General features: G+C 38.3%; 2 protein-coding genes across 2 annotated transcripts in view; both read left to right on the top strand.

Annotated features, from left to right (window-relative positions):
* TMEM231 (transmembrane protein 231) overlaps positions 1 to 26,642 on the top strand; it is a 231,719-nt gene that overhangs the window by 72,637 nt on the left and 132,440 nt on the right. The window lies entirely within an intron of this gene.
* The window catches only part of CFDP1 (craniofacial development protein 1), a 125,582-nt gene that overhangs the window by 7,852 nt on the left and 91,088 nt on the right, over positions 1 to 26,642 (top strand). The window contains exons 3-5 of the mRNA XM_058528300.1: positions 1,443 to 1,662; positions 1,986 to 2,113; positions 12,277 to 12,396. Of these exons, the coding sequence (XP_058384283.1) occupies positions 1,443 to 1,662; positions 1,986 to 2,113; positions 12,277 to 12,396 (468 nt within the window). The remainder of the gene's footprint in view (positions 1 to 1,442; positions 1,663 to 1,985; positions 2,114 to 12,276; positions 12,397 to 26,642) is intronic.

The following is a 26,642-nucleotide window of genomic DNA, read 5'->3' as shown; positions in this document are numbered from 1 at the left end:
AACCATCCTGATTGCTGAGATCGGTCTGATGATAGATTTCTTACTATCAGGGTTTCTTACCTTTTTCTCTTCAAGCGAAACATTTGGTGTCGTTTTAGTGTTCAATTCTTGGTCTCTGGCAAGCTTTAAAATGTTTTTGAGCTTTAATTTAAAAAAATTTAATAGATAATATGTACACGTGGTTAAAATGAAGGGCTCAGTTACTATAAAAATGTGTACCCTGTCCCTTGCCCTTGTTGCTTTGTTCAGAAGAACTATGTTACCAGAAATATTCTGTGTATGTACAAGCATGTATGTATATATTTCCTACTCTCTTTAAAAAAATATATAAACAGTAGCATCCTCTGCATATTGTTTCTCACTTTCATTATCTCACTTGTTAGAGATGGTACAGTGGCAGTACATTTAGCTATACCTTAATCTTTTCAGTGACTCTATAGTATTATGTTATATGGATAAACCTTACTTTATTGAAGCATTCCCTTATTGAGAGACATTTAGATTATACCTCATCTTTGCCGCAACAAACAGGACTGCGGTGAATATTCTCTGTATATGTCTTTGTATACGTGTAGAAGTATATTTGTAAATCAAATCTGTAGAAGTAGAATTGGTTGATCTGGGGTTATATGTAGTAAAAAAATTTTTTTATAAATATTAGAAAGTTACCTTCCATAGGCGTGGTACTGAATTACACTCCCACCAAAAATTATGAAAATTCTGATCAGTTATTTAACTCAGATAAGGGAATCTTTCATAGAAGTCTTTTATTCTCTTTGGTGTTTCTGTCTTCCTGGGCATTGAAGCAAAAAGCAAATTGTAGTTTATAAAAAGGGAAAAAATAATTTTACATATTAGATGATTCACTTGAAGTCAGAATAGTTTAAGAAGCAATTTAGTCTTAAAAATCTTGGGCCCAGTTCTTTTGTCCTTGGGTTTTTCTGTATTCCAGCTTTCATATCTTCAGAAAGTGAGAAGAAACATGGATTTTTTTTTCCCCCTGAGAATTCTAGGAAGAAACAATGCCAGTAAATTTGAGGCTATCCTCAATAGAACATGTTCTCCAAGTAGAGTGACTTTAAAAAGTCAAAAATATCTGACGTATATATTCTTGGAACGCTTTTTCTGGACAGATTGATTCTGTGAGGTGATTTTGGGAAATCACCATTTTCTTGGTGAAAATGGCTGGTCCTGACTGAGAACACTATATTTTGTTTCTAAGCGTATGGGGAAAATGCTAACTGTAAGAGCTCAGTTCTTTTTTTCTTCCACAAAAATCTCAGCTTACTTCCCCTAGTCTCCTCCAGTGTTAATCAGTAGTCCCCATATTTAAAAGTTTTCTTGCGTTTGCAATATTATGTTTGGAATTGAGGAAAGGATAACAAAAATCATTTTGCATTGTCTGTCTTGTCCTTCCTTTTCCTTGTGATGTTGGTGATTAGGAAGAGAAAACAAGGTGGGCTCTCATTAGAAGAAGAGGAAGAGGAGGATGCCAATGCGGAATCTGGAGCAAGTAGCAGTGAGGAGGAAGACACAGCTGCAGTACAGGAAGAAGGCATTGGGTCAGAGGATGCGAGGAAAAAGAAGGAGGATGAACTATGGGCCAGCTTCCTCAACGATGTAGGACCAAAATCAAAAGTGCCCCCAAGTACACATGTTAAAGTAAGTTGATAGATGAATGAGATGAATGCTTCCCCAGAAATACCCTAAGTTTCCTAGATAGATTTTTTTTTTATTTACAAACTGAGATTTGAAGCTTACAACAGAATCAGACTAGATGCCTTTTGATAGTAGTAACTCTACTAAGTGAAAAGCCAAGCATTCCCTATGGTAGGAAAAATAAGCCTTTCTCATCAAATAAATTTCGAGTAGGTCTTTAACTGTTTAGAGATGAAACATTTAATACCCATAAATAGCATGTTTGGATGGTTCTTTTAGGTTTCATCCTTAAGTGAAACTGATTACATTTCTTACTTTTTTCATAGAAAGGAGAGGAGACTAAAGAGACGAGTTCAAGTAAATTGTTGGTCAAAGCAGAAGAGCTAGAGAAATCTAAAGAAACAGAAAAAGTTAAAATCACCAAGGTGTTTGATTTTGCTGGTGAAGAAGTCAGGTAGGATGACCTTCACAAACTTTGAAATTAGTACTTTTAAAAATGAGCATATTTCTACATGGTTTTAGACATCTGTCTTCATTCCAACCCATCATAATATTTTGAACTAAAGGAAAATAATGGCGTGAATTATCAGGGAACATGAGAAAGCTCCTTTCACGTATGGTAATGTAGTTTTTGGGTATTATGAAGTAATTGGCTGAACAGAAACAAGAAAATGTAAGAGTTAATTATATGGTTCCAGTTAACTCATTGCCATGATTTGTGACTGTAGCTAAGTCATTTCTCCCTTTATTTCCTTGACTCTGAACAATGAGCCTCAGTGAAGCCTCTGAAATCAGGTAAGAATTGAAAGTACTAGGAGAGAAATTTGGTTCCAATATTATTTCCTCACCTTAGTATTCTTTTTTAAATTGATTCATGAGGTTTGTTACTAGTTTAGAAAAAGAGTAGAGTCTTAACCTCCTGGCTGTTCTAGGTAAGAGCCACATGCATAGAATTTCCTCTTCCTCGTTTATTTAAATTTTATTATGTGAAAACAGCAGATCTGTGATTTAGAGCTAAATGAGAATAGATGAAGTGCCAATCAGTTTTTTAGATGGTCACATTTATTTTCTTTGACAGTAATTAATTAGACCCGTATAGGCTCTCTGAAAATATAATTTCCCCTAAAATCGATATTCTTAAAAATAATATCTAGTTTCCAACAATTATTTCATGCAGTGAAAATACATCTTGGACAAAAGAATTTGACATTATTAGTTTTAAAAATGGTGTGGAGCAAAACTTTTTAAAATTTTTCTCCCCAACGTTTTCTCCTGAAAAATTTCACACTTAGAGAAATATTGCAAGAATAGTATTACAGTGAACACCATATACCTATCATACAGATTCATCACTTGTTGATGTTTTGCTTCTGTCTCCACCACCTATATCTGTATTTCTCTCTTTTTGTTTTGGCTGAACTATTTGAGAATTACTTGTAGGCATCATGACACTTCACTCTTACATACTTCAGCACTGTTTCATAAAAACAAGGGCATTCTCCTTCTTGATTAAGGATATAACTCGCACATCCAGTAAATTTCACATTAATGCAGATTATTATCTAAACTGTCTGTAGTGAAGGACCCTGATTTTAAATTTTCAACCTGTTGCAGGTCAATACTTTTGTAAAACAATAAAAAGGAATTACTAGAAAAATAAAAAGTACAAAATACAAGCCCAGATTTTTAACAAGATTTAATAGACAGACACAAAATTACATTTAATAAGTATAGTCAAAATGAACATAAAATAGGAAAAGGGAAAGAATTATATAACTATGTAAGCTATGTAATAAAAATGTGAGTATAAATGATTGCTACAGGAAATCATTATATATATACATTTTTATTCTGTAATTGAAATAAAAAACAGTAAAATATCAATTCTCAATACTTGACATCTGGGCACACACTTTGAATAAATGCTGTGTATATTAATTTTTAAAGTTTTTAATATGACGAAATAGCTTATTTCTTTCTTGTTAACTCATCTAATCTAAGTTGGATGGATGACCGCACTACTCCTGTAGGATAGTATACATATATAAATTATTTCTATGTTGGTTTTCTTTTTTTTTTTTTAATAACACTCATCATAAAGAAACCCATCTCACAGAGATATTTTTGTGAGGATGGAAGTATAGATTTTAAAGCCATTTTATTAAGTTAGGGATTTTCATTTTTACTTTTATCCAACGTGAAGCCAGTGATACTGTATTTTCAAAGTGCATCTTCAATGCTTCATCAGTAGCCAGTTCCAACAATTTGTCCTGTCAAGTTATAATTAAATATAAATTATATTTCAGTGCAAAAAGGAATTCTAAATGCATGAATTTCCTACGTGTGGATATTGTTTTGATAGAAAATATAATTCAAAACATTCTGTGAAACATGTTAATCTGTAGAAACTCTGTTCTTCCAGGCTTCTGACTTTCATTTTTACCCTTATAATTTATTTGCTACTGAAAAACATGTTGAATCACTTCCTTGCTTAGAAGTACTTAGATTATTAAAAATAGCAAAAATATCAGACAGATAAGCCAGTTTTACTGTCTAATTGAGATCTTTAAAATTGGGGACCAATTGGTTTTTTCTTTTAGAAACACTAAGTTTATTCCGTAATTCATCATTCTCAACAGCGTTTTTCTGTTTTATAACCAGTGTACCTCAGCGTGCAATATAACATATGCACATTTATGATCAGCGTTGTTTATCACATATGAAGAGTCATATGAAAATTTAATGCATTAACCTTACATAATTCACAATTTTTACAACTGTACCAAGAACAGTGATTTTTTTGGTAGCAAGATTTTTCTCCATGAAGGAAGCAGTATATTCATTTATGTTTTAGCACAGGCTCCTTAACCCTGTCTTGCAACTCCACCATTGGAACATATTCTTCCAAACACTTAAACTTCAAATTGCATTTGTTGACAGAATGTGATCCTAGTTTTATTATACAGGTGAATGTCAGTTATGTTTGTCAGCAAGAAACTAATGGAGGAATCCTTTATCTCCCCATCATGTTTAAATCACACATATACCATAATAATTTTCATGTTAGCAGTAATCTGGCATTCTTCAAATTGCGTTGGAAAAACACACTTTGCTAACTTGATTATAGTTTTCACTATTATAAGCCAGATCCTGAGCACTTCAGCCTGGGGTATCCTTGGAAAGTTGTAATTGAACCACCTTCTTTGTCATAGATTCACTAAGATTTCCAAGTAAACATCTTTGATACAGTCTTACTAATGTCTTGGCAAAGGTATATATTTTTTAGTTAGCAACCAAAAGTGCTCCTTTCTCAGAAGGCTGCAATGCACTAATGTTAATGTATGAAACTTTGCATCTGTTTCTTTTGGCTTTTTAGTTCAATACTCTTTCTTTCAAAGAATTCTTTTGATTTTAAACTTATTTCTTTATGTTTTATATGTAAATGCCGCTGAGGTTCTGACGAATTCGTCACTTCGTTGGCCAGAGCATCTCTGCAAAGAACTCACTGTGGTTTTAACACTGCATGATCAAAAACCAAACTCAACATATGAGGGCTTATAGGTTAAAAGCAGTTTGACCTCGGTTGACCTTCGTCTCTGTGGAACCACTTCCATTATCAGCATGTGGTTTACTACTACAGCTGCCTTCAGAAAAGATGTGTTTTCTTTACAGAAACATACAGTGAGGCTTGTTTTGCCATCAGTAAATTAGGATTAAAAAAAATAACATGAGCCAGCCCTGATGGCCTAGTGGTTAAAGTTTGGCAGCCCGGGTTCAGTTCCCAGGCACGGACCTACACCACTCATCTGTCAGTAGCCGTCATGTGGCAGCAGCTCGCATGAAGAACTAGAAGGACTTACAACTAGAATATACAGCTATGTATTGGGGCTTTGAGGAGGGGGAAAAAAACATATTAAAAAGAAATAATACAATTTTACTTTCTTAATTTAGTTAACTGATTTTAAACTATAAATTTTAAAACTCACACTTGGTTAACAATTAAAATGACTGTAAAAATAACAATTGTAGAAATGCTTAGATTTTATCACATTTTTGGATTTTAGTTGACAGAATAACCCTGACCTATCACATACATTGTAATGTGGTCTTACTGCACATGACTGATACATTAATATCATGTGTGAGCACCTTGCAAGTCTGACAATACCTGAATTGGTCTATACTCTGTTTAATGCAGTGAGTCCACTGATTGCATCATGAATATTGTGACACTATCAGATTGCTAAACAGGTTTCTAAATAGTTCCAATTTCTGCACTCATCTTGTCTTGGACCAATAACAGATAGTTTTGCAGCCCACATTTTAGGTAGCTCTATATACAATTCTCTTCAAATTTTTCTTGTTGTTCCAGTAACATTCTTTATAGCTCTATTTTTTGTTCAGTCCAACATCCAGTGCAGGATTACACTCTGCATTTAGCCTTTACCTTCCTTGAAGTTAGAACTGGTTTTTTTTTTTCTAAGGAAGATTTGCCTTCAGCTAACATCTATTGCCAGTCTTCCTCTATTTTGGATGTGAGCCACTGTCACAGCATGGCCACTGATAGACCCACACCCGGGAACCAAACCCGGGCCACTGAAGTGGAGCACGCCGAACTTAACCACTAGGCTGCCAGGGCTGGCCCTATTAGAACGGTTTTTAAGCCTTTTTGTATTTCACAACATTGATATATATCTTTTGAGTCCATTTGTATTGCAGAAAGTTCCTCAATTTGGATTGTGAGTTGCTTCCTCTTTATTAGCTTTAAATTAATCACTTTAGACAAAAATACTATACCAATGATGTTTTGTCCTCAGTGCATCACCACAATAGCATCCAATACTGGTGGTGATAAGTTAGATCACTTAAGGCAGTATCTGTCAGAATTCTCCATTGTAAAACACCATTTTCTTTGATAATCAGTCATTTGCGGAATCCATTAAATAATTCTTGATGATGTGAATTAGTAATGTATTTTGCCTCCAGAAATCACACTGGAAACTACTGAATTGTCTGAAAGAGGGTAGCAGAACACTGACAGTAAACATTTAATGGTTTGAAAGTCCTACACAAATGATACAGAAAGTGTTTAATACATGATTAGGAATATAGGTTTTAAAATTTTTAGAAGTCTTTCTTGGCTTGCATTATTTCCTATGTGTCATATAGGATATCTAAGAAAGATTTATTAGAGAACTTGACCACTGACCCTACATAGAGAGTCAGAAAAGCTTGTGAATAACTGTTGCTATGAGAAATCATTAAATTTCCTGATAAAATTAAATTTTGTGGACTTTAATATTTATAGACATAGTTGTCTGACAAATTTCCTATTTCATTTTTTAAAGCAAGTGGATGGTATTTTAAATACTGGGTGGGGGAGGGAGCCTGCTATTTCTATCATTTGTCAGAAGAGGGCAGCACCATGTCTCTATCAAAAGCAAGACAAAGAAATGTGAGTAGAGAAGCATCTTTTTTTCCCCATAAATATAACACTCTCACACACATATTCAAAAGTAATATATACTTATTACTTTAAAAAACATACATTGCAGAGATATATAACATGACAAGCGAAGGTTCTCTGTAACTCCTTCCTCGTAAAGAAAACAGAAACCCTGTTAACAGCTGGCATGTTGGCAGGATTTTTTTTTTAACTTAAATTATTTATACTTAAATTTAGGTGTTATGAGGAACCCTCATATAGGAACTTGGGAGGCCAGACTTAATTGACAACCAGATGCAAACTTGGTGTATGGGTTTGAGCATATTTTTTAATCTCTTGATGTCATTCTCCCTTTTCTTTTTGTCTTTGTATCAAGTTAAGAGCATTACTACATCTTTAAGAAATGTGAGAAAGAGCTAGTGATGACTGGGAAGAATTTGTAAGTATAAGCATAAGGTAGTGTTAGCACAAAGTTAGTCTTTTAGTTTTTTCTAATTATGTTTAATTGTTAAATTTTGGATTTTAACTTTGTTTTGTTTTTCCCACTTGAAAAATGTGTAGCTTATTAACCTTGGGGAATGAGGAAAAATAGTATTTCTTTATTCTTCTCTATCACATAACCAGCTGAGCCAGTTAGCTCAGACTTTCCTAGATGATTCACCTTTTGGAAGAGGCCAGTCATGGAAAGTTTCTGTCTAAATAAGGACTTTTCAGGAAGTTTTGAGTAAGTGAAAATGAAGTTAAAATGGAATTTCTGCTGATAATGTTTGAATTAACTGTTGCTAATAGTGGGCCTTTTCCTGTCAGTTCCCTCTCATATATAAAAAATGGTCTTTGACTTAACTGTTCTCCTATTTGAAGATATTTTGATCACTGGATCTCTTCTTATTGCTTAGTAAAAGTGGAGTTCTTCTAGGCATACTGTCATTGAACAGTTGTCTGCTAATGTTACTTTGTGTCGATTACCAAAGTCCCTGAGAGAAATGTACCAGTTTATAGAACTTGTTTCCTAGTGAATATGAATAGGACTTTGACACTAAGAAATTAACAGAGATAATCCCACAAGTTATACTTTTTCCATGCTTCCTTTATGGCGTTTACTATATATCATGTATTATCATGACTTGTTTTCAGTGGTTGGCTGTCCCAATAGACTGTGAGTCCCTTAGGAACTGAGACCATGTCATATTTTTTAGTATGTCCCACACCTAACACAGTACCTGGATCTAGGTTTCTTTTCAGAAAATTTTCACAAAATTGTCTTAAGTGGCTGCTATAAAAGTTTTGTTAGTCCTGTGGGAAAACAAGTAAAAAACAAAACCAAACATGCTTTACATCAAAACTTGTTTTACTTTGCCTGTAACTTGGGCCACTTGATCTTCATCTTCTCTCATCACCAACCTAAACCATTCTAAAATTTCACAATGATGTGCCTTGATGTGGATCTTTTTTAAATTTGCTACGTCAGGTGTTCTGTGGAACATTCATTTTGTGGAAACTCATCCTTTTAGGAAATTTTCCTTTTGTTGATGACCTCTCCCATATTTCCCCTTCTTCTAAAATTCCTGTTAAAGTTCATGTAAGGCTAGGCTAGGCTATGCTGGGGTAACAAATAAACCCAGAATTTCAGTAGCATAACATAGTGCATATTTATTTCTTACTGGTGCAAAGTCCAATACAGATTGAGTAGCACTCTGTCCTGTAACTCAGCCATCCAAATCACATAGCCTTCAAGGTTTCTGTGGCAAAGGAAGAGGGAATAGATTCTCATTTAATTCTCTTGTTTTCAGAATGAGACTTCAGCCCTGCTCTTTGAGTCTGGAACCTCTGTGGTTTTCATTTCTCCAAAGAGTAATGGGTTCTGTTGAGTCGGGTGGCAGAAAATTAGCTTCTGGGATGAGGTGGAGAAGGGGATCTGGAACCTAATTTCTCCTGAGGCAAACTTTCAACTGGTTTCAACCCTACTCCTCTCCCCCACTTTCAAAGGTTCTTGGTATCTCAATCTCCTGAGCCTTTCTAGAATAGCGTTTCAAATTGGCTTGCTTATTGTTGGCCATTCCATATGCCTACAGGATTAGGAGATCAGAGGAAACAAAAACCTAAGCCAATTACTACTTCTCTATTTGCTTTCTACCTTCAAAAAATGTGATTGACATCCTTCTTCTGTTACCTCTTCTCATTATCCTTGTGTAAATTTGCCTTGGTAAATTTATTTACCACTATTTAGTGGGGTTTTGGTAGGGAGTGGAGAATAAAGCACGTGTTCAGACCACCATTTCAAAGTGGAAGTTTCCACTGTTCTTCATGAGCCATTTAGATCTGCCCCAGATTCTACCCAGGGCAAGGAGATGTAAAGCAACACTTTCTAGTCCAGTACTCTGGGATTCTGCATTAAGCCTTAGGTTTGAAAGTGAGTTTATTTTTGTTGTCTATATAGCAGTGTAAGGCATCATGCCAAAATTTAGTGGCTTAAAACAGTTGTTTTATTGTAATTTCTCATAGTTCTGGGGGTGGCTGGGCTCAGCTAGGCAGTTCTTGCTAGGCACTTCTTGCTCAGGGTCTCTCGTGCAGTTGTAGTTAGTGGCTGGGTCTAAGCTAGGAAAGTTTCTCATGTAAACCATCTCTAAGGTTTCGTTCCTCTCATATCTGGTGCCTGGGCTAGGAAGACTCAGACACCTGGGAACTGGAACAGACTTCTCAGGCATCTCTGTCTATGTGGTCTTCCCATATGTTCTCTCCAGCATGGTGGCTTCAGAGTAGCCAGACCTCTTGTGTGGTAACTTGGGATTTCAAAGGTGCATTCTAAAGGGAGAGAGCCATGTGGAGGCTGTATCACCTTTTATCAGCTAGCCTCAGAAGTCATGTAGTGCCACTTCCCCTGAACTCTATGAGTCAGGGCAGCCACAAAGGCCCACCCAGTTTCAGGGGGTGGTGACATACACTGACCCTCTCATTGGGGTAGTGTCAGGTTCTGGAGGATCATGTGGGATGGGAAATTTGTGGCAACCATCCTTCGAAAATAGAGCTTACTACAGGGTTTTCTCTAGCATTGCTACTTAATCTCTGGATAGTCTTGAAAAAGTAACTTCTTAACCCCTTAGATTTTAGTTTTCTCACTCATGAAATGTGAATGTGTCAGCTGTTGCTACAGAAATGCTGTAGCATTTCTGCTACCATCCCAAAACTCAGTGGTATACACCAGTGAGCTTTTATTTATTGCTCATGTGTTTCTGAATATCTGGGGTTCAGCTGATCTGCGCTTGGTTCCAAGCTGCTTGTTGAGTTCAGGTCTGCAGCATGTGTCTTTCAGCCATCTTTGGCCAGCAGCTACTTGAGGCATATTCTTATGGCTAAAGGGAGGAACTCAAGGGGCAAGTGAAGCAGCACAAACACATTTAAGCTTCTGTTCCTGTCAAATCAGCTAACATCTCATTGACCGTTGAAGCAAGTCGTGTATCCAAGCTCTCAGTGGGGTGGGGAAGTATCTTCTTGGTCAACAGGGAGGAAGTGAATATTTGCTGAATGATGGTCTAATCTATCACACAAATTCTCCCCCTTATTTTTGACTCTTGACTCTTACTCCTGAGAGGTTCATTTGGGAGAGTAGAGAGACACACAAATTAAACCTGATAGAGAGTGGGACCATATTTTGGAGGGTCTTGAATGCAAGGTTCAGCCATTTATATTTGATCTCTGAGTAATACTGAACCATCACAAGAACTTGAGCAGGGGAGTAACAAAGGCGTTTTTTTTGTTTTGTTTTGTTTTTTGATGTTTTAATAGTTTATAACATTGTGAAATTTTTGGTTGTACATTTTTGTTTGTCCATCACCATATACATGTCTCCCTTCACCCCTTGTGCCCATCCCCTACCCCCATTGCCCCTGGTAACGACAATACAGTTTTTAACAGAGGTTTTAAAAGTTTCCCTTGAAAATTAACTTGACGGTCTTTCTCAGTGAAGATTCTTTTTTTTTTTTTTTGTGAGGAAGATCAGCCCTGAGCTGACATCCACGCCCATCTTCCTCCACTTTATGTGGGATGCCGCCACAGCATGGCCTGACAGGCGGTGTGTCGGTGCGCGCCCAGGATCTGAACCCGGGCCGCCAGCAGCGGAGCATGCACAAGTAACCGCTACGCCATGGAGCCATCCCCCCACCAGTGAAGATTCTTAATATAAAACTCTCAAATTCTTATTCTGTGCCACTTGTGTGAGTGACACAGTACGGAATGCAGGAGTTAGATGGCTCTTAATAAGAAAATTTGGTTCTGGTCCCAAGAAGCGTAGAAGGAAGGAGAAAAGAGATAGAGATTTATATTCCTGCAAAGCTAGAATTTATGGGATTCACCTGTCATTGTTCTTGGCCAGTCTTATTCTGGATGACCTGATTGAACACTCAAAATACAATGACCATAATCTTAGACCCTCCCACAGATAGATTGGAATTTAAACAAAATTCCTCAGATGTTTTTGTTGACTGGCAAGCGCAGGCAGGCATTAGGCACTTCTCTCTTTATCTGAAATTTCAGGCACCATAAATATCTTTGTTTGACCCTTTAGGATGCAGTTTTATTGAGGGCAGTTTTTCCAGATTTGAAATTGGAAAGGATTTTCAATCATAGCTTTCTTCCACTCCCAAATCAGTAGTACCTATTTAGCCCATTTTAAGGGATTTTGTTTCATCTTTGGATTGTTTTAGGTGTAGAAAAGGAGGCTTCTACAGAGTATTTTCATTTGTTTATACTGTTGCTTTTCTCCTTAAAATAATGCCATTGTTTTTCTCCCAAATATTCCATCTCCTCATTCCAGCTTTTAACTGTGAGTCCTAATCTCCATGTGAGGCACAGTGGGAGAGCCTTTTTCAGCCTTCACATCAGTAACCCCTAGGGGCTGTGATTCAGTAGTGATTACCAAAGTGTGTTTCATACTGACAGAAGTAATGGAGGGAATTTTAGAGAGGTCAGATTTACATACACCGTTGTTTCATTCAGTAAGGGAAAATGTCTTTATCTAGAACTGTTGTAGTAAACTTTAACCATAAAACTCAGTAGCCAGAACTTACTGAAAGTCCAGTGGGTATTTTCCTTGTTGTCATTTATTCCCTTTTCTTAGATTTTATTTCTCTCTTTTTATTCCTTTTGTAAACTTGACGTCTCCTTCCATGGCACAGGGTGACTAAGGAAGTGGATGCTACATCTAAAGAAGCCAAATCCTTCTTCAAGCAAAATGAGAAAGAAAAACCACAGGCTAATGTCCCTGCAGCTCTGCCGTCACTCCCTGCTGGGTCAGGGTGAGTATTCTCCTCTCAGGCCCAGGTGTACCTGGCACATTGGAGAAGCTGTTTTCAGTATGAGGACCTGCTTTAACTGTAGCTGTCATGATTCTTTTCCTGAGAAAAGGAATTTTGTTGCTGCTCTGCCTTTGTTGAAATATTTGCCAAAATGGAAGCTGCAAAGGAAAATTAGCCATAGGTCTCCCATTTGATACCAGCCTGAAAAAAGTCCTGATTTACATTGTTAACCACAGAGCTGACCATGTAGTAGACTTTACATTTAAAAAATAATTTTTGAATGAAAATATCAGCAGTTCATCAAAACTTCAAGTTTTGGGTTGAGTACTCACTCCCATCCCCCAGGGACCTCAAAGGAACATAAAAAGGTTAAAGCTGATTTATAAATAATTCTATTAACACATTATCAGGAACTTAATAGTTTTTCTCCCTTCATATTTTCCGTATTTCTTGAGTTATTTTCAGCGGAAGACTAGAATTCTTTCTCTTTGGAGGAAATAAAAATTTCTTTCTTCTTAACCTGTATGAAAGAAGTAAAGCATCATAGTAAATATGAGAAGCCTGCAGGGAAGTGAGCATGGACCACACCTCATAGGTAGCACTGATTACCCGCTGACGCCTGTGGACAGCTCTGTGTCTTTGAGATGTTTGGGGTAGAACAAGTCACCTATAGGGGCTTCTCTGACCCTTCTGTCAGAGTTTGTCGCTTCTTCCTTCCCTCCACAAACATACCTACATCATTGCTACGAACAGTAAAGTTTTGTTTTGTTTTTCACATTTAAAAGAAATCATTGGTTTTCCTGTCAGATTATGAGCTTTTCTAGCACAGGTCTTTCTCATCTTTGCAGCCCTGACTCCAAACAACGCTGTGTTACACTGGTATGCTCGCTAGGTTGCATTACCCAGAAGCAGGCCCTGAGATGAAGGTGTGAGTGCAAGTCATGTATGTGGGAGGTGATTCCAGGAAGCCCCAGTAGGGAGGTGAAAAGGGGTGGTGGGAAGGACTCCAGTGCAGGGTGTGTTCCCTAGTAGGTGACTGCTGCTGTTGGCTGGTCGTCAGCTCTCCCTGCAACTCAGGGAGACGGTGAAGAACACGGCGAGGGCAAGGAGGCTGGGATATTTAACTCCCATCAGTCACTGGCTCAGCTGCTTCGACCTGCCCTCAATCCTTAGGCCATAAGCTGAGGTGCTTGCAGTCAGATGCTGCTCTCAGGGTGTGCCCTGGTGGTGAGTGCAAGGACGTGAGGCTGGGGCCACATCCACGTCTGCTTCATACTTTATCTGCGTCTTACTCCAAGTATTTCTCTCCCACTGGAGCGAATAGGTAGCCGATATCATGTAGTAGTTACACGGAAACCTACGAAGAAAAAGGATTTCAGTGCTTGCTGCCACAGTGGAAATGATGTAAACACCAAGGAAGGAGCCAAGTAGCGTGAACAGAATTCTCTAGACCCGGCCATGTTAATACTCTAGACCAGTACTTTCCAAGCTCTGGTTTGCAATTGTCATTAAAAAAAAAAAATAGAATAACAAATATCATAGTACATCATGTAGTAAGAGTAAATATTGTTTCATAAAATTTTTATTTCGGTTATTGATGTGCTTGTAGTGGGTGGCAAAATAAACTCTATTTTTAGTGAGGGTTGAGATTAAAAAAAAGTGAGACTGTAGGCTGAAGCAACATGTTTTTAACCTTAAAATAATATATTGTATGAAAGGGATTCTCTTGAGACCAACAGCTTTCAAACTTTATTGACTGCCACCCACAATAAGGAATACATTTTACAGTATGCCCTAGTACACCCATAAATATAGGTATGTAAAAAAATGAAATAAAAATTTGGTGAAATAATGTTTCCCTTAGTATATACAATGAACTCTAATTTTATATTTTACATTATTATGTATAGTATGTGTCGTTCAAAGAAAGTTAGGACCCACTGAATTGATTTCACAATCTTCTACAACCTGAATTTGACAAATACTGCTCTAGACATATAGAATTAGCCTTTTGCAGGCTTTGACTTGGGTTACCAAGCTTGTATCTGGTATTATTAAACAGTGTCTCTTGCATTTATTAAATCTGTTACTGTGAAAGTTATCTCTGGATTTAAGTAGCAGGTAGAAATAAAGGCAAAGCTTCTTCTACCTTAGGTTTCTAGCATAGTTAGTTTCAACTAGCACAATTTTTACTTCTAGTCTCCTTGAGTGTTTCTTAATCTCTATTGATGCTTAGAGATTCTACTTGGAAACTGTGTGTTTCAGAAAGCACTCTGTTACTATAATTATGAAGATAACTAGAGGAGGGAGAAGTCGTAGCTTAACAAGGTCACCTTAAGTTACTAAGTCGCTTATGGAAATCTCACTGCATTCTGTATCCATGCCTTCTTTTCTTTCTAGGATAAGAAATCTGCTGAGATGATATCTGTATTAGGGAGACCCAGCAGGAAACAGATGGTATCCTCAAATTTGGATACTTTGAGGAGAATTTAATAACTCACAAAGTGATGAAAAACCACGGGGATAGGAATAGTGCAGTGTCCCTAGGCTAGTAATAATGAGGCTCCATTACCACCCCTAGACCTGAAGGGGCAAGAGGGGGAACAGTTTATTGAAGTGAAGACAGAGAGGGCCTCCTGACAGAAGCTAAGACCTTCACTTGAGCGATGGACCCTCCAGGGGGAAACCAGAAGAATAAATATCCAGATCTCCCATTCTTCCCTCCCTCCCATCTCTTGTTAGGACACTTCATTTGGCCACTGAGGCTTGTGAAAGAAAAAATTATTCTGACACTTGTTAAAATGGTAAGGAAGACTTTTTCAAGATTATTGCAACAGGTATTAAAACTATCACAATAGGGGAGAAGGATCAGGCTCAACTCTGCATACAGCAGAACCAGCTGGGGATTTATAGCCAGGCAGCAGAATGAGGGGGATGGGGGCAGTAGATGGAATATTACTAAGAGTATGCATCAAGGGTAGGGAGATCCTTGCTGAAGACAGGCCAAGGACTTATACATGAAAGGTGAGACATGAAGAACATGATCAGATATCAAGAGCGGGGGATTCTCTTTAAACTGACTGCAGGATTCTTGCTATGCAAGCCCAGCAAGGACAGGGGCCAAGATTGAGGCCTAGTCAAGAAGAGGGCTCAAAGAAGCCTGACTAAGGGTTGATCAAGGAGTCCTTTGTGCATCCAGGACAGCATCTGAGGCAGAAAGCAATATGGAGAAGGATCTAGGGAGAATCTGGAGGGACCAACCAGTAAAACATCTTTCAGTGGATTAATGAACTACTGACTCCCTTATAAAGCGGTAAAGTGAAATTTGATCAAAATCAGTTTCTTTGAAAGCTATAACAGATTACAAGAATATTACAAGAATATGCTTGAGTAAAAAAGTCCTCAGAGTTGTGCATGATAGTGGGAACACATTTAATTATGATACCATGTACCTTGAATTTCTGAATAAATCCAGAAGATAACCTTCAAGGTTGGCATGATCGTTTTTCTAAAATGCATCTGAAAAAACATCTAGAGTTGTGATTGTGCTTGGGGAAAAGACAGAGTCAAGAGGAATTCATCTGACCTGGGGTGTCTAAGTGGGCCTATTTTATCATTGCAAACATTAGTATCTGCTGCAGGCTGCACGTGCCTAGTGTGGAAAGTCGTTTCAGGGGAAGAATCTATAGGAATAATCACGATTTATTGAAAGAAAATTATTTTAATATTTTTTCCACATTTTTTTCATTTTCATTTTTGGAGTTGCTTCAGTTTATAGAAATTGTCCAGCAGAAATACTTTATTTGTTTATTTTTCTTCTCTCTAAACAGATTTAAGCAATACAGGAAAACCAGAGCAGGAGAGTAAAACATCCTGTCCCACATCCTTTGCTAGCAAATAAGAGCAGATTCACAGGATCAAATGTTTGTAACTGAAAATGCATTTCCTCTACATGTTTAAAATAGCACACTGCTTAGGCTATAAAAAGCCAAAGTTTATGCTTTGGGAATGGAGTAAACCAAACAGAGAGTTTTAATTAGATGCAGGAATCAGAGATGACAAGAAGCACTCTCTACATTTGGTAGTAGAAAGCCTAATGCTCAGCTTAGTGTGTCTAAATTCCTGTAGTTTTGTTACTCTAAGCTCTTGATCCACTTCTCCCCCGCCCCCCTTTTAGCCTCCCCCATCCTCACTACCGAGACCGTTGGGCACTTGAACCCAGCTCCTACAGTTTTTGTGGTTATTTGGCTGGTCAGCCTTCAGCCGCACATTTACTGCTTACCTTATTCCAGCAGTGGGCTGCTAGCTGGCTATTAGTTTAATTAAAGTTTATAGTCCTAGCCATAGGCATTAATTTGTTTAATTAAGCGCTTACTATTTAAGTTAAGAGCAATAAAATGTGTGAAAAACATCATTTTCCCATGTAGTTGTCTTGTCTTCTTGGCCTGTTGAGCAAAACAAAGGGCCTTATTGTTGAGTCTCAAACAACATCATGGGTGGTGTCAGTTTAGCAGTGTTTGCCCCAAAGATAGAAGAGACAGAATTCCTCACGGTGTCATACTGAAGATAGAAGACCCAGACTAAAGACGCGAGAAGACAGCAATGCCTGACTGTTTTTGTGGTTTATCAGTATGCAGCATATTTGACCAGTCAGTCCCCAGGAACCTTTAGTTTGTGCAACAGAGTCTTCCTGTCTGAACTATTAATCTGATCTCTCCCAGTCTCCTCAGACATGAGTTAACATCTTCATTGGCTCTTGTAAGTTTTTAAATTTTTCAATATAGTCTTTTGATAGAGGGCATTGAGAATTATACTCTAACAAAAATCGGACATAGCCACAAGATTAGGTGGAAGCATTTCTAATTTTTGATCAGAATCTCTTATGATGATCAATCAGACCTCTGACGTATGTTGCTTTATTTTTTTAGGCCCTTTTACTTTTAAAGGAGTTGCTTTCATGTTGAGAGGAGCATTTCAGAGCTAGATCTAATTATGTTTCAAGTGTTTTTACTAACAGAGAAGAAAGGACCCCCGAATTATTCACAGCAGATATATTTACATCAAAAACAAAAAAAGACAAGTTACCTCAGAAATCTGACTTCATCTCCTGGTTTGATGCTCTCATGAAATGCCTGATCAGTTGGTGTGTGCCTGGTGAACGGATATACATGATGAGGTTACTGAATGTCTAGAGAATGGCCTTTCCAGGAAGAGGAAAGTCATCTTGTTTCAAAAGAGTGAATATTATAAGTAAGGGCTTATTGGTAATTATTATAATAATCAATATAATTAGAAGAAAGCAGATATTGTAGCAGACATGACCTGTGATATTTTTTGGACTCTAGTCTTTAAGAGAACAAATGGGTATTTGTCCATTTAATAATTTAAAATTGGATATGCTTTTTTCTCTCTTTTCAAAAACAGCTGTATTGAGCTGTTATTTATTTAACAATTTAAATTATACAGTTTATTGGTTTTCAGCATATTCACAGAGTTGTGCGTTCATAAAGCTTTGCAACCACAATAATTGCCATCACCCCAAAAAGAAATGTAGTCACTCTCCATCTCTATCCCCACCCCACTTCCCCAACCCCAGGCAACCACTGATCTATCTTCTGTGTCTAGGTTTTCCTGTTTGGACATTTCATATAGATGGAATCACACAATATTTGTATTTTTGTGTCTGGCTTTGACTTGGCATAATGTTTTCAAGGTTCATCCATGTGTCTGTACTTCAGTCATTATAGCTGAATAATATTCCATTGTATGAATATACTGCATTTTGTTTATCCATTCATTAGTTGATGGGCATAGGATTGTTTCCACTTTTAGTTGTTATGAATAATGCTTCTATGAACATTCATGTACAAGTTTTTGTATGGACATGTGTTTTTATTTCACTTGGGTGTATACCTGGGTATGGAATTGCTGAATCGTATGGTAATTTGGACATACTCTTGAATAGGAGGATGAGCCATAAGAGAAGAATCCAGGAGTGTTACCAAAGGGTTGGGTGACTTGGGTGCCAGCGTTTCTTCCACTATGATTTCTTTGAAACATGTACAGTTCTTTTTTTTTTTGAGGAAGATCAGCCCTGAGCTAACATCCATGCCAATCCTCCTCTTTTTTTTTTTTTGCCCCCAAAGCCCCAGTAGATAGTTCTATGTCATAGCTGCACATCCTTCTGGTTGCTGTATATGGGACGCGGCCTCAGCATGGCTGGAGAAGCAGTGTGTCGGTGCACGCCCAGGATCCAAACCTGGGCTGCCAGTAGCAGAGCGCGCACACTTAACCGCTAAGCCACGGGGCTGGCCCCGAACGTACAGCTCTATATATAAGATCCTGCTGTAGGAAAAAGAGATTGATGGAAAACTATCATGTCCAGTAACACTATAAAAGCAATGGCTGGAAAAAAGATAAGATGGTTTCCTTCTGTCATAATTAGTTCTAGAGGTAAGGAGAGGGAATTCAGCCTTTTGATTTGTTCCCACAACCAGCTTTAAACTTTCTGCTCAGTGAGATTTCCTGTTTGGTGATAATCTAGGATTTGAGTTTAGTTGACTCAGGGCTGGCCCTGTCCTTATTTTATTACTGTTTGTAAATAGATGTTCTTGACCTTCCCACTAACTTTTGAATTTAACTTTGTTATTCTTAGCGGATGTGGTGCTGCCAGTAGGAGGTTTTCAGAAGTGTGTGGTGAGATATTTTGGTTGTCCCGACTTGAGGACACCATTGGTACTTAGTGGATAGGGTTCCGGGATACTAAATCTTCTGCTTTACCTAGGACAGTTTGTACAGAGAAGAATTTTCCTTTCCAGAAGGCCAGCGGTGTCCTCTTTGAGACACACAGTTTTAGGGAGCTGGAGTCCCTCGCTTATCTAACCACTGAGCTTTCCCTTTGGTTTCTGGTTTGAGATTCCACTCCAGGGTAGGCATTAACAAACTGGTGGTTCATGGGCCAGATCTGTTCTTAGATGTTTTTGTTTGGCTGGTATTTAAAAATCAGGAGAGTTGACATAAAAATCTGGATTACTGGCTTTTCTTCAGAAATGAGAAGTGGTGCTACTGTCTTCCCTTTTTCCTTATGGCAACAGTGAGTGGAAGCAAAGTAGATGGGGTTTGCCCTTTCCTGATCCCTACTCAGCTGCCTCACTCATTTATGTTACCTGCTTGGCTCCTGTAGTCATATGTTTCTCACGCTCTGGGATGACATATTTCCCTTTAATGACCAGGTCAGTTTCCTTTCGAAACCAGTTTGTTCTCTAGATAAAATATCAGACATATTATCTTCTCAGACTGCAGGTTAAATATTTCTTTACCCTTTTTAAAAGAATAAATAGCTCCTATTTATTTACAGCATCCCAAGTTTAAGGCACAGTGCTGAGTGTTTTATGTGTATTATTTCATTTAATCCACATAAACGCTTCAGGAGGTAGGTACTGACTGTGCCCATTTCACAGATCAGGAAACAGGCTCAGGAAGGTGCCATTAACTTGTTGAGATTACAGAGTTGATGGATGGTGGAGCCAGGATTCCAGTCCAGATCTACTTGGGACCAATGCCTGGACTCTCAGCCACTGTTCCATACAACCATTCTTTCTTACCTCCTAATTGGCCTTTTTTGTTAAAGTATGTCTTTTCAGCTTTATATCTGATGAAGGACTTTTTGAAAGCTATTTTGTTATTTTTGTTTTGTTTTGTTTTCCCCAAAGCCCCAGTAGATAGTTGTATGTTATAGTTGCACATCCTTCTAGTTGCTGTATGTGGGATGCGGCCTCAGCATGGCCGGAGAAGCAGTGTGTCGGTGCGCGCCCAGGATCCGAACCCGGGCCGTCAGTAGCAGAGCGCGCACACTTAACTGCTAAGCCTTGGGGCCGGCCCTTGTTATTTTTAAAGGAAGTGAGATGACTGTTTCTTCTCTTTTCCTTTGTAAGCCCCTTTCCCCATTAACCATGGCTAATCCAGGTTTCCTTAATTTCAGTCTCATTCCTATTTCATGAAATTGAAGGAGCCAACACGATTTAAAAAATGAGTTCCAGTGTGTCCATATGTTGATAATCTGTTAACGGTCAACAGTGAAGCTGTGGATGAGATGTGATCAGTGAACTGGGGAATAATAGCTATTGGACTCCTGCTGAGGTCTGCATCCTACATTGTAGGCAGTTTATGTGAGGGTGTTGCCAGAGAAGCTGTGTAGGTGATATCCTTGCCCAGCTTGTGTTAAGTGCATTTCTTCTGGTAGCCGCTTGTTCCAGGATAAGAATAGCTAGAAATAACTTTTAAGAGGATGTTTCAAGGGGCTAGTGTGACAGTGAAAATAATTGATTCTGGCAGCCTTGATGGTACTGCTGTTATCTTACTTATCAGCTTCAGAATGATGTGCTTTGTGTTGGGGTAAGAAAACCCTGTACCAGACTTTGACCTTCATATTCTTCAATGGATGCTAATACTTGGCTTCATTTGGTTTTAACTTCTTCTTAACTTGTTTTTTAAAGCTTACTATTAACTTGTTTTTTAAATACCTATAGATGTTGCAGGTATAGAATAAATGGATTTGAAATCGAAATTAAAAATTCTTTAAAGATTTCCCCATGAATAGTTGGAATATTTTGAATTTATTAAAGGTGATCTCATTCACATTCTCTATGCAAAGAGATTGTTCCAGGCCAAGCTAGTAACTGGAAGAATTATGAATGGAGAGACTAGTGATATTCTTATTTATTTTTTTTGGGGGGGGGGAGAATATTTGACATTTGGATCAAGTGATGAAGTGCCTGCCAATGTGAGCATATAAATGAGGTCTCTTGGGCCGGCCCCATGGCTTAGCAGTTAAGTGCTCGCGCTCCGCTACTGGCGACCCGGATTCGGATCCCGAGCACACACCGACACACCACTTCTCCGGCCATGCTGAGGCCGTGTCCCACATACAGCAGCTAGAAGGATGTGCAACTATGACATGCAACTATCTACTGGGGCTTTGGGGGGAGAAACTAAATAAATAAATGAGGTCTCAAACCTAGAAAAGCTTTCAAAGCAAGAACTTTTTTCATTTGTGGTCACCAGGATGGGCTAACTTCTGTCAGTTTGGATTGAATACCTATAGCAAATACTATGAACCTAGGAAGTGTCCCTAGTGGTTTTGAGTTGAACGAGTTCCAGTGTTCTTAGAATATCCTATGAGGAGATGAACTTTATTACACAAAACTTTATTACAACTTTATTATTGCCCCTTACTTAGCCTTGAGTTATAGTGCCAACAAGTTTTAAAAATCTGTGAATTCAGGGCTGGTCTGGTGGCATAGTGGTTAAGTTCTCACGCTCCACTTCCGGCGGCCCAGGGTTCACAGGTTCAGATCCCAGGCAGAGACCTACACACTGCCCGTCAAGCCATGCTGTGGCAGCATCCCACATACAAAATAGAGGAAGATTGGCACAGATGTTAGCTCAGGGACAATCTTCCTCAAGCAAAAAGAGGAGGATTGGCAACAGATGTTAGCTCAGGGCCGGTCTTCCTCACCAAAAAAAAAATCTTATGAATTTAAGAGCCAGGTGCCTATATATGTTATAAACTTTTAATACCTTATTTTGCTATATTCATATACCCTTAGTTGTGCCACATTTTTCTTGGTGTGAAATAGGAGTCAGTAAAGTCCTTTGGGTGCTTCTTGGGAGTGTAGGAAAGAATAGAAGGAATAGGTAGCTGAAGTTATGACGTTCACAGTTTACTCAGCATGATAATAGGAAATTGATTTAGAAACAAAGATATGGAGGCCTTCATTTAAGGAGAAGGTTGTAATGCTCTAGGAATGACGTGAAAATACTTCATTTCACTAATAAAATCACTAAATTTCACTAATTTGTTGATTTAATTGCTTCACGTGCTTTAGCTTCTTCTGGTATGCACTAGAGGGCAGAATCCGCCCTGAAAAGATAGCTCGTCTTTGACAAGATCCCAGGAACATGAAGCGTTCCTAAGATTTGGTATATGAGTGCTGTACATTTTTCTTTGCCTAATTAGATTAGTCTCTCGGTCTGAGATTTCTACGTGCTATACAGTTTCTACATTTTTCTTTTATTTAGAATTTGTTTTCAACCCTACCGTTGTGCTTAAAAAGGGAAAGATGATTTTTCTTCTCTCGTTTTTTCCCTTGAGATGCAAAAGCTTTTATTGTTGTTCTTGTTTTTTTACTACAAATAAGAAAGTAAAAACGACCTGTAAGTGCCACCACTTAAATTTTTTCAGGAACAAGGCAGTGTTATTTCCTTGCTACCTGCCTTTCCTTCGTTCCCAGTCCCAGAGGCTAATAGTTGTTAACTGGTTATCAGTTTTGTGCAGATCCTTTCTTATGCTATGCTAATATATTGTAATCATACATACATTAAAACAAGAATGGGCTCTATCTATGTTAGTCTGCAACTTGTATTTTTACTTAACAGTCTATCTTGGGTATCTTTCCAGATCCAATATAAACATCTACTTTTTTTTTGGATGCCTATGTGGTATTTCATTGTATGAATATTCTATAATTTGAGTAACCATTCCCTTATTGATGAACATTAATTTTCCAAATTTTAGTTATGAGTAATTCTGTAATAATCCTTGCACATATATTTTTTATGTTCTCATGCTTTTATTTCTAGAGGATAGAGTCTTAGAAGTAGGATTGCTGGGTCATCAGATCTGTGCACCTTGAATCCTAATAGATGCTGCCAAATAGGCAATAGCAATTTGAAGTCTCTCCAGTGTTATGTCACAGGGCCCATTTCTGCATACCATTACCAGTATTCATCAGAGTTTTCTCCACAATCATTACATTAACTGGATCATCATAACTTGCTAGTTTGAGTTGTGGCTTAAAATTTCCCCTCCTTTGAAAACCTTTACCAAAAAGAACTTTTTTTCCAAGAATTAATCTAATGCTGCATTTTTGTGCATTTGTCAAATGTTGCAGAAAGAATAAAGTAAGATTTGGGTGCCATGCATAGTCTCCATACTATATCAAATCATCAAAATTAATTAATTCTCAGTCATTTAACAGCTCAGGTAAAAGTCTGAATTTTATAAACACTGAGAGAAATTGTAAGCCAGTTTAGGAACTGTGTATTATAGATTCTTTAAAGTGCTGTGTAATAACTTCTCTCTTGGGTCATTAGTGTTGGAAGTTAACGTCAGTGAAGAATATCATTTGTCCTAAGCATAGCAATCAATGATTCTTATGTTCTGTTCAGGTTCTAATATAGGCATCTTGCTGCTATTTCGTAGAAGGTTATGATTATACAGAAAGATTCATATTAGATAAATATTTTAATTTGATTGGAGGATTTTTCTTATGGGAGAGGCTGAGCAGCTGTGTACTAATTATTTTGGTCAGGGATTGAAAATCAGGCTGATCTGAAGTCCAGCACTTACTATATTCAGTTACTTAACCCTGGCTTCTTGCCAAAACCTTGTTACCCAAGGGAACCTATGATAAATTTAAGCTGAAATAATTTAAAACTTCTAAACTAGGCTAATATTTCCATATCATTGAGAAAATGGAAGATTCTGAACAAGTATTCATTTTTAGATCTAGTAATTTTGGATACATAAGACCATTAAATAGTCACAGCCTTTTGATTATTCGCCTTTCCTTGAATTTTTTTTTTTTTTTTAGTGAGGATGATTAGCCTTGAGCTAACATCTGTTGCCAGTCCTCCTCTTTTTGCTGAGGAAAATTGACCGCCCTGGGCTAACATCCCTGCCCATCTTCCTCAACTTTATATGTGGGACACCTGCCACAGCATGGCTTGATAAGTGATTCGTAGATCCACGCCGGGGCTCCAAACCTGCGAACCTCGGGCCGCTGAAGCGGAGCGCGAGACCTTAACCACTATGCCAGTGGGCCGGCGCCTCCTTGAATTTGAAATGTGATTTCAGTAGCTGCTGTTTTGAGAATGAGCAGGAAAAACCCATGCTTTGCATTGGTTTCTGCTTTAAACTGGGATCCTTTAGCCCCAGCTGCTTGTGAGATGGTGAGCTGTAGGAGGTGGAAATCAAAGGAGAAGAAGAGTTTTTTCCTACAGTCAGATAGAGCGTGACATGACTTGTTGGGACCATAAGTGAGAATTATAAAGATCCAAGGAGTACCATATACAAAATACTCTGGATCTTGGTCTCTTGTCTAGTGTAACTAGCTTCAAAGAAAAGATTTGAGGAAAAGTTTCCTTTAGAACAGTAACCACAGACATAGTGTCTGCTTCCCAGCCTTATTTCTGTGTTGTGCTGTGGGTTAACTAAATCCAAATTTTTTATACCATTTCAGAAAGTCATTCTGATTTAGCTTACGTTGGGCCAGTCTGGACCTCAATTTCTCAGTCTTGATGTGGTGAAGCCAGCTTTCCTACTGGGCTAACTTGGATCAGCTGTATGTTTTAAAGTATCATTCCAGAATGAGCCAGGCAGAATTTCAGCTCTGTGAAGGCTTACATTATGAAGTATCTGTCTTTATGAAATTGGAGTTATATATTTTTTTAACTTCTTTGAAATAGGACTTTGTTTCCCAGGCATAGTAGAGAAAGTTTGTGATAAAGGCTTTTATTTTCCTAATATTTTATCAATCACTGAGGAAATTGGTTGGCAATGGAAAATGGAACACAACTCCTTCTCCCAATGTGATATGTCATCTAATTTATGATACATTATCTCAGGACACTCCTTCCTGATAAGACTGGTATGCCTCTGAGCTTTCTACTATTACCCTTTCTATGTTTGTTTAGGGTTGTCCCAAGATTCACAGGCCTCTTCTCTTTATGCATTTAATATCATTCATCTACTCCAACAGCTTTTTTTTGAGGAAGATCAGCCCTGAGCTAACATCCATGCTAATCCTCCTCCTTTTTGCTGAGGAAGACTGGCTCTGAGCTAACATCTATTGCCAATCCTCTTCCTTTTTTTTTTCCCCCCAAAGTCCCAGTAGATAGTTGTACGTCATAGTTGCACATCCTTCTAGTTGCTGTATGTGGGACGCGGCCTCAGCATGGCCGGAGAAGCAGTGCGTCGGTGTGCACTGGGGATCCGAACCTGGGCCGCCAGTAGCGGAGTGTGCGCACTTAACCACTAAGCCACAGGGCCGGCCCTACTCCAGCAGCTTTAAGCATCTCTTCTATATTGGTGATTCTCTGCTCTTTACTTCCAGTGTTGCTTTTTTCCTGAGCTCCAGACCCGTATTTCTTTATTTTATTTATTTTGTGTGTGTGTGTAAGGAAGATCAGCCCTGAGCTAACATCTGATGCCAATCCTCCTCTTTTTTTTTTTTTTTTTTGCTGAGGAAGATTGGCCCTGGGCTAATATCCATGCCCATCTTCCTCTACTTTATGTGGGACGCTGCAAGAGCATGGCTTCACAAGCGGTGCATCGGTGCACACCCAGGATCCGAACCTGCGAACCCTCGGGCTGCCAAAGTGCAGTGTGCACACTTAACTGCTACACCACCCAGCTGGCCCCCAGACCCATATTTCTCACTGCTTGCTAGAAATTTATTCTGAATCCCCTTGACACCACACTGGTCCACCATTCAACTCATTTTCTCTAGATTCTCCCATTTTACAGAGCTGAAGAAATGGAGCTTGTGAAGTTAAGTGGCTTGTCCAAGAGGGAGAGCCTGGACTAGAATCTAGGGCTTCTTTCCAATCCAGTGTTCTCATCTGCTGGGCCAAACTGCCTGTATTTCCCTGGAGGAAAAAATGTACCACCACTGTTCCCTCATCACTCAGGCCCCAGCCTCAGTGCTGTCTTCAGTTCTTCCCTTTCTTTTTCCTGCCTCCCTAACTGCCCAATCCATTAAGTCCTTTTAATTCCACCTTCAAAATGTCTATAGATATTCATTTATATTCTTTCCCTCCCTCTCTTCCCTCTCCTCTCAGTATTTCATCTCCATTCCCATTGCCTTTTTTCTGGGTCTTGCTTTCTGAAGCGTCTGTCTCTGTGTAATTGGAATATTTTCTAAAGTCTTTTGAAAGGCTTGGACTATTATAATTATTTCCTAAGTTTACTTAAAGCCTACAGTCCCTCTTCCTGTATCCACCCTAGGTGCCACTGCTGGGATAATTTGGCAGAGATTCAGTTTAGATCTTGTCACTTGCTCAAAAATTTGATCCTCGTTGCCTACTGTTAAGTTCAAATTCTTTAGCCTGATATTAGTGAACGCCATACTTTAGCTCCAGCTAGCCACACCTTCTTCTGAGTTACTCTGTTTGACAGCCAGAAA

Source organism: Diceros bicornis, chromosome 32, assembly GCF_020826845.1.
Source record: "Diceros bicornis minor isolate mBicDic1 chromosome 32, mDicBic1.mat.cur, whole genome shotgun sequence".
Taxonomy (NCBI): domain Eukaryota; kingdom Metazoa; phylum Chordata; class Mammalia; order Perissodactyla; family Rhinocerotidae; genus Diceros; species Diceros bicornis.
This window is presented reverse-complemented; position numbering and strand designations above follow the sequence as displayed.